The sequence below is a fragment of the Arachis ipaensis genome, chromosome B10 (assembly GCF_000816755.2).
Source record: "Arachis ipaensis cultivar K30076 chromosome B10, Araip1.1, whole genome shotgun sequence".
NCBI classification, from domain to species: Eukaryota; Viridiplantae; Streptophyta; class Magnoliopsida; order Fabales; family Fabaceae; genus Arachis; species Arachis ipaensis.
The window spans coordinates 7840550-7849560 of NC_029794.2; the positions used below are offsets into that span (position 1 = coordinate 7840550).

The 9011-nt window shown below is 40.5% G+C and overlaps 1 protein-coding gene across 1 annotated transcript in view; it reads right to left on the bottom strand.

The window, feature by feature from the left end:
• The window catches only part of LOC107622536 (DELLA protein GAI1-like), a 2658-nt gene extending 1045 nt beyond the window's left edge, over positions 1 to 1613 (bottom strand). Inside the window, exon 1 of the mRNA XM_016324468.2 lies at positions 1 to 1613. Coding sequence (XP_016179954.1) covers positions 1 to 739 — 739 coding nt within the window. The 5' untranslated portion in view covers positions 740 to 1613.

Below are 9011 nucleotides of genomic sequence, written 5' to 3' on the forward strand. Positions count from 1 at the left end.
GTGCGAGCGCCTGGATGAGTGGCGGCCACTGGAGTCCATGCGCGAGGTGGAAGTCGACGACGTGGACGGAGGAGTGGCCGCTGAAGGCCTCGAGGATCGCCTGGTTGGCGGTGAAGTGAGCGAACTTGAGATAAGGGCATGCCTCGTAGAAATGATGGTAAAGTACGCCTCCTTCGTCGTTGGCGACTGCACCGACTCCGCCGTGGCGTTCGGTGAGGGGAGGAGCGAAGATGCGGCGTGTTAAGGTGCCGATGAAGTGAGCGGCGACCTTGCCGATGGCGGAGGCGGTGGTGACGTGTCTTTGGAGTGATTGCATGGCGTCGATGAGGGAAGCGGCGTGTGCCACGTGGCCTCGCTGGAGAGAATCGGCGCATGAGATGAGCATGTGGACCAGCCTTATCGCAGAGTCTTCTTCCACTTGCTGTTGCTGTTCGGTTGGCAGCAGCAACTCCGTTTGTTGATGATCAATCAGTGGTGGCGGCGGCGGTGGTGGTGGTAGGTGAAGGGCGGTGGTAGTGAGCTGAGACTGAGAGGGAGAAGAAACGGCGTCGTTTATCCAGGAGACGGTAGTATCATCGAAGGGGTTATAATTGTAATTGTAATTGTAGTGCGTGGTTTGAGGAAGGTGGTGGAGGGAGGGTGAGTTAAGCATGATATCGTGAAGGAGGCCTTCATCCACCACCATTTCGTTTTGGTTCATGGTGATCATCTCTTTTGATTTTGAAGACTGGAGAATCATATCATATCGGGTGGTAAAGGAAAATTGATAGTAGATGATTCGAGAGAAAGAGAGAGAGAGTGAGTGAGGTGGCAGAGAGTGGTGGGTGTTGGCCTATTGGGAGTGGAAAGTGATGAGTGATGAAAAAGAGGAGATACAAGCTAGAATAAGTGAAGAGAGGGAGCAATGGAAGTAAATGGTTAAATTAAATGACGTTAATAATAGTGAGAGTGGAGAGGGGTTATTGATTACGGTTTAAGGTAGCATTAAGCGTGAGGTGTTGGTGATGAGTACCTATCTGGCGTGAGGTAAATGCATGGAGAGAATTGATAGATGCTGGTTTTGTACTTGACTTGTTAGTTGTTAATTCTTCACTTTTTGTCTAGCCACTTTGGCTAATCTACCTCCCGCTACTGTATGTGTTTATATAATAAAATGGCCTAAGAAGGGGGTGCCAGCCAACCAGCCCCATCTTGGGATGTGAGAGCACACTGATGCTCTAACACAGGTGGCCTCTCCTTACCACCATTCACCCCTTTTCATTATCTCCTCTGCCCCCCCTCTGCAACTGCTTCTGTTTGAGGATTCTGTGCCAACCCCCCCTCCCACATCTCACTTTTCATTTTTCAATTATCTCTCCTAATTCTGCAAATAATATATCAACCAAGTTTATCACTTTTTATTTTACATTGCAATTCAATGCACGTGATCCCACTTCATGTGCTCCTCCTTCTATATTTTATATGTACTCACTGTATTGTGCTAGCCAGCTTCTAGTATTTTTTTTTAGTTTCAAAGATGAGAAATAACACATCACACCCTTGCTTTCTTGGTTTTAGCAAACAGAGTGCTGCATTTTGAGAATGTTAAGTTTGCTTAAAAATGAAAAGCTAACTAATTTTAATTACATAAAAGAGAGTAAGAGACTCATCCCGTTTTAATTGGCCAGCCATCAACATAATATTGAAGGGCCAAATCATGGGCAGGGAGGTTGATGGGTCATATTTAAGTTTCCCAGTTCCCTCCATTTTCTACATGTGAAGCTCATTCTTTGGGGTTCACTAATTGGAGAATGCTGGCCTTTTTTAATGATAATTTATGGGAAGAATGTCACTTTCATTGCCACAGATCCTAAGCAATCCAAGTTGTAAGAGGTACAATTCAATTACTGTCTAATAAAACCCGTGTCCAAGTCCAACCATGCATTAGTAGTATAGGGATTTAATTAATTAATGGACTCTGTGTTAACTAGTCATTATCCAAAGGACTTGTTACTGTCCCAACTAGATTCGTCTTTAAAGCTTGTACAGTCAAAACATGCTGCTGTCTAAACTCACCTGTGTATCGCCCTTATAAGGTAAAGTTTAGTAAAGGGCTCTTTTCCTTACCCCCCTTCTTTTTTCCAGCATTATATGCTACCAATAAATTTCATCTTTAACTGCTTATCCCCTTCATCAGTTACTACTACCTTATTCACAAAGAAATATATAGATATACATGCATTAATAGCACTTTGTTACTTAGTAATTAGTTACCCCAATAGTGTACACCGTTTTCTTTCTTTCTAAGCCCATGATGTCACCTAAATTAGAATATTCCTCTCCGAGCCATTTTGTAACCACATAAGGCATATAGATGCAATTGCTGCTTAGATCATTAGATGGAATGGGTTTAATTGCGATTTTGGTCTATGTTGTTCTCAGAAAGACGTGGAGATCCTGGCAGTGTATGCAGCATGCTAATTAAGCCATCATCAATGTGTGAAGCTGTGACATATTCCAATGCCTATGCTATGCCTAGTGAGTGCCTATGTCTTTTTGAAGGGCCTTAAGAGTCAATTTTAATATCTTGGGTTCCCCAAGAAGTGTTAATTCTCTTCATTCACTCCTATGGTTACTTGAGAATAATAATACACCAATAAATTTAATTTTAACGGTACCAAGTTGCCGTAAGAGGCAAAAGCCATAGCATGAGGGGATGCATCGCCAAATACTGGTTTCTGTGTAAAGATATGAAGGTGGAGTTAAATTCACTACTTATATATACAAATCCAATCCTAATACGTAAATGGAATAATTCGTGGTCCTCCACATATTTATAATAATATTATTGGGGGACCATTTCGAAAGCCCAATATGCTCAATGTATCACCATGAATAATAAATTCAAAGAAAAAATAATAATAATATAATAACAAAAGGATCGTACTAGCTAGCTAGGTGGTTGACAAGATTTGGAAACTGAAAACCATGTAGCTAGAAATATCATAAATTGATAAAAATTGAAACAGCGAAAGAATTGAATTATATTATTTGCTCTGTTTAATAATACAAGTGGTATATTTGTAGAGAAATTAAAGTGGTCCAGAAATGGGAGTGGGAGTTTGGGACCATTAACAATGTTCGAGCTTAGAGAGAGAGAGAGAGAGGACCGGTGGCATTGGTGTGTATCTGTGATGGGAAAATAGATGAATTCCACGTGCACAGTGGCCAAATGAATTCATTGTGTAATGATGTTATTTTGTGTTTCTTTTTTCAATAAAATGGAACGATAAGAAGCCAGGTTTCTTATTCTTACCTTTTTTGTTTCCCTAAAATGGAAAAGATCAGAATGTGAAAATGTAAAACTTTTAAATGAAAACTGTTGTGGTTGGAAATAGAACCAAAGGATCCATCGTCAACTTGTGTGAGAATGAGAACTCTCAAGTGAAGGAGATAAAAAAAATAATTCAATGTAAATACTGAATACTTGGTAGGGCTCGTTAATTTAAATATGGAAAATATTTTGGTGAATTGGGAGAAAATGGAGTAACTGTATGTATTACACAGAGATGGACGTGTCAGATGAAATGCACAACACGCAGGGGGCGTGGTGCATACAACACGTGGTGGGCGTGGAAGCTAGGTGGCATGCTGTGGTTGAGCCACCTAGGCAGCACGCAGGGGGCGTGCTTAGTCAGCACGCAGGGGGCGTGCTGACGTGGCGGAACTTGGTTGGACAGCAGCTGCACCACGTGGGGGGCGTGCTGACGTGGCGACAGGTGATTGGTCCAAGTGTGCACCACGTGGGGGGCATGTTAAGTGCACTGCTCTATATAAGGTAGAGCTCGATAGTGTTTTCCATACCGAGTGAGTGAGATTTGAGTGTGTTATGAGGATTCTTTGATGCTGTTGTTGGTGTAATGGAGGACACCGCAAATTTGGTGGTGTATCGTAATAGTGAGATAATACGTAATACTCATGAGGGAGTGAGGTTTGTGTCACAAAATTCGTTTTCGTTTGTGGTTCCATGCACGATGACGTTAATGGAGCTGCAGAACGGCCTATGTCAAAGCATAGAGAATGGTACGTTAATGAGAGTGAGCAGAATTCTGTACCGGAATCCGATTCTGGTTTTTGGTGGTCTAATACAGTTTGATACCATTCCGATCACGGATGAAGCGAGTATGCAGAATATGTTTCAAATTCACCGGCAGACTTATATGAGACACCTGCAGATTGAGATGTACGTTGAGTTTGAAGATGTAGAGGCAGTAGCGGTCCAAAATGATATAGATGTAAATGATGATATAGCTGCGGTGTACGAAAGAATGAATAGTGATAGCGAAGAGGACTTCGAAGCCACTTATGAAGCCGGCGACGAAGATGAGGATGGTGATGTGGGAGTTGAGGCAGCAGTGGAGAATGTAGTGGTTCATCCCTCGAGCAGTCAACCGATGGGCGTTCCACCTTTTATGTGTGAGTTGGATCTCGACGCCATGCATGCCCCCGAGTTTCCGGAATATGCAAACAGAGGTACGTGTTGACTAAGTAAGAAGTTTTTGTTACTTTATACCTTGGACTGTGCAATAAACGATGATTTCGGCTTTCTGTAGGTATTGCTGATCCTGAGGACGGAGAGTTCCGAATTGGAATGGAATACAGTTCTAGAAAGTCGGTCGTTGCAGCAATTAGAAGTTTCACTATATCTAGAGGAGTTGATTATGATGTGTATGAGTCTGAGCTATAGACGTTCTATGCAAAATGCAAGATGTACGGGCGTGGATGTGACTGGCTTATCCGAGCCAGCTTGATATGAAGAAAAGGTTGTTGAGAGATACGCAGATACAACGGTAGGCACACGTGCACCATCGGAACGATTTCACAGGATCATTCCAAGTTGGACTCAGATACAGTTGCTGAGGCTATAAGGCCGTTGGTCGAGACGGACTCGTCCATCAAGGTGAAATCTGTAATTGCGGAAGTCCAGTCAAGATTCAACTATACCATCAGTTATCGAAAGGCTTGGTTGGCAAAGCAGAAGTCCGTATATTTATAATAAACATTCACATATTTATACGATAACAATATTTAATAATATTAACCTATCACGTATTATTTACTAAATTTATCAATTTATTTATTTTTTCAATTTTTTAATAACGATATAGTATAACATATACATGCATAAAAAAAAATATATAAAAAATAAAATAATTTAAATACAGCAAAAAAAAAATTTGTTTACTTACATAAATAGGATGATCCAAATAGTTGATAATATGTTCTTCAGGCGCCAGATAATTACGTACCATTTTTTTTTAATCCTTTAAACTAATATTCTTTTGCTTTCTACGTATAAACTTAACTCACCACTATTCACTACTACTCACTATACTCTCCTCACTAATACTACTTACAGCCTTACCCACTTCCTTCTCTCGCACTCCCTCATGTTTTTTGCTTCAGCTCAACTCAAACACCATGAATGGGAGGTGAAGAAGAGAGACTCCAACGCATGCATATATACATGGAGCATCACTGGCGCTGGTTCCCGGGGTGGGGGGCTATCTCCTGCATGCAGGCGGGACTGCAACACGCCCCCCGCGTGGTGCAGCAGGTGCATTGGGACTCCGCGCAGCTCTGCCAAGCCTCACGGGCCTCGACGTACCACGCCCCTTGCGTGGTGACTCACCACGCCCCCGGCGTTCTGCCATCTCAGCCACCACGCCCCAGGCGTGCTGCCAACTGGCTCTCCCGCTCAGCCACCACGCTCCTGGCGTGCTGCCACCTGGCTCTCCTGCTCAGCCACCACGCCCCCGACGTTCTGCCAACTGGCTCTCCCGCTCAGCCACCACGCCCCCGGCGTGTTGACGGTGAGCTCCACCCAACGGTAATTTCCCTCCTTGGCCAATATCCGGCCAATTCACCAACACTGCCCCATATAGAAAATAATTTCCGACTTGGTAGATTTAGTATATTTTTTATTTTCTATTTTTTATTTCTAAAAGACTATATTTGGAAAGTGAAGTATAAAGTGTGTTAAAATTGGAATTATGTTGTAAAATAAATAAGGAAGAAGTAATACAATAAAGTATGAATAGAAAAATACTACTATCAATATTTACTAATATTATTATATTAAGATAATATATTAATATTATATTAGTAGTATATGAAAGGAGAAAATAAAGAAGTGCTAATGTGTATAAGAAAGAGAGAGAGAATATTTGTTTTATTATTGTTTTGTTGTTGTACGTCAATACTCTCGTACCTCACTATTTATAGAGGTAAAGAATTGACAAATTCAAACTTTATTTAATTTCAATTTGTCTTGGGGGCTTCATTTCTTCATAGGGAAAAAACATCCGCCCATAATGATCATCCACATTTTTGAACTTATCACAACACTCCTCCTTGGATGACCATTTAGGATTATTGCCTCATTAAAACCTTACTAAAGGAAAAACCCAGTGGAAAAAAATCTTAGTGAAGGAAAAAGAGTACAATATCCTTTTTTATAGGGACTGCCTCATTAAAAACCTTGTCAAGAAAACCCAATGGGAAAAAATCTGACCAAGGAAAAAAGAGTACAGTCTCCCCCTCTTGTCGACATCATTTAATTTCTCGAAATCGGTGCATCCCAATCTGATTTACCAATTTTTCAAAGGAGGATTTTGGGAGTGACTTTGTAAATAAATCTGCCAGATTGTCACTTGAGCGGATCTGTTGGACATCAATTGTCCCTTGATTTTGAAGATCATGAGTGAAGAAGAATTTGGGAGAAATATACTTTGTTCTATCACCTTTGATATATCCGCCTTTAAGTTGAGCAATACATGCTGCATTATCTTCAAACATGACAGTTGGAGCTATCTTCTGATCAATCAGTCCACATGATGACAGAATATATTGGATCAAACTCCTTAGCCAAAAACACTCGCGACTAGCTTCATGTATTGCTAGTATTTCAGCATGATTAGAGGATGTTGCAGCAATCGTCTGTTTCGTGGACCTCCATGATATAGCTGTACCACCATATGTGAATAGGTATCCTGTTTGAGATCTCCCTTTATATGGATCAGACAAGTATCCAGCATCTGCATAGCCAACTAGTTGTGACTTGGATCCATATGGATAAAACAATCCCATATCAACCGTTCCATGAAGATATCGAAAGATTTGCTTGATTCCACTCCAATGTCTTCTGATTGGAGAGGAACTATACCTTGCTAGTAAATTCACAGCAAATGATATATCGGGTCTTGTATTATTAGCAAGATACATTAGCGCTCCAATGGCACTAAGATATGGTACTTCAGGACCAATGATATCTTCATTTTCTTCTTTAGGACGGAATTGATCCTTTTTCACATCCAAAGATCTTACGATCATTGGGGTACTCAAGGGATGTGACTTATCCATATAAAATCTTTTTAAGATCTTCTCTGTGTATGTTGTTTGATGGATAAAGATCCCATTTTTTATATGTTCGATTTGTAGGCCGAGACAAAATTTAGTCTTTCCAAGATCTTTCATCTCAAACTCTTCTTTTAGAGTTTTTATAATTGTTGGAATCTCTTCAAGAGTCCCAATGATATTTAAATCATCAACGTACACAGTAATTATAATGAACCCAGATGCATATTTCTTTATGAAAACATATGGACAGATATCATCATTCTTGAATCCATTTTTTGCCAGATACTCAGTAAGATGATTATACCACATTCGTCCAGATTGCTTCAGACCATATAAAGATCTTTGCAATTTGACTGAGTATAACCCTTGCGAATATTCATTTGATGGTTTAGATATCTTTAGTCCTTCAGGAACTTTCATATAGATATCCCGATCTAATGAGACGTATAAGTAGGCTGTTACCACATCCATTAAATGCATATGCAGTTTATGATATGCAGATAAACTGACCAAATAACGCAATGTTATCGCATCCACTACAGGGGAATACGTTTCTTCATAATCTATACCGGGCCTTTGTGAAAAACCTTGTGCCACAAGTCGGGCTTTGTAGCACACAACTTCATTTTTCTCATTTCGTTTTCTCACAAATTTCCATCGGTATCCAACAGGTTTTACATCTTCTGGTGTACGGACTACAGGTCCAAAGACTTCACGTTTTGCAAGTGAGTCTAATTCAGCCTTCATGGCTTCTTTCCATTTTGGCCAATCATTCCTTTGTCGACATTCTTCGACTGATCTTGGCTCAAGATCCTTACTTTCATGCATGATATTTAATGCCACATTATATGCAAATATTTCATTGACAATTGTCTTGTTTCGGTCCCATTTCTCTCCTGTAAAGACATAATTTATTGAGATCTCATCATTTTCACAATTTTCAGGTACCTGAACGTCTTCTGGCGTTAAAATCATATCAGAATTTTGGACAACTGCAGGTGCCTCTACTATATCTTTTTCAATAGGAATCGTATTTACCTCTTTTCTTTTTCGAGGATTTTGGTCTTTGGAACCGACAGGCCTGCCACGCTTCTGGCGTGAATTTGCTTCAGTGACTACTTGTCCTACTGGGACATCAATTCGAATTGGGGTATTTTTCGCTGGTATATAAGATTTGGTTATCCTCTTTGTATCAAAAAATGCATCAGGCAATTCATTTGCTATTCTTTGCAAATGTATATCTTTTGAACTTCTAGTTCACATTGCCCTGATCGAGGATCTAAATGCATCAAGGATGATGCATTCCAATTAAGTTCCTTTTCAGGAAGCTTATTCTCTCCCCCTAATGTTGGAAATTTTGATTCATCAAAATGACAATCCGCAAACCGGGCTTTAAATACATCTCCAGTTTGTATCTCAAAATACCTCACTATAGAGGGAGAATCATATCCAACATATATCCCCAATTTTCTTTGGGGTCCCATTTTGGTGCGATTAGGTGGTGCAATGGGAACATATACCGCACACCCAAATATTCTTAAATGGGAGACATTTGGCTGCTGGCCAAAAGCTAATTGCATAGGAGAGAACTGATGGTAACTCGTTGGCCTCAA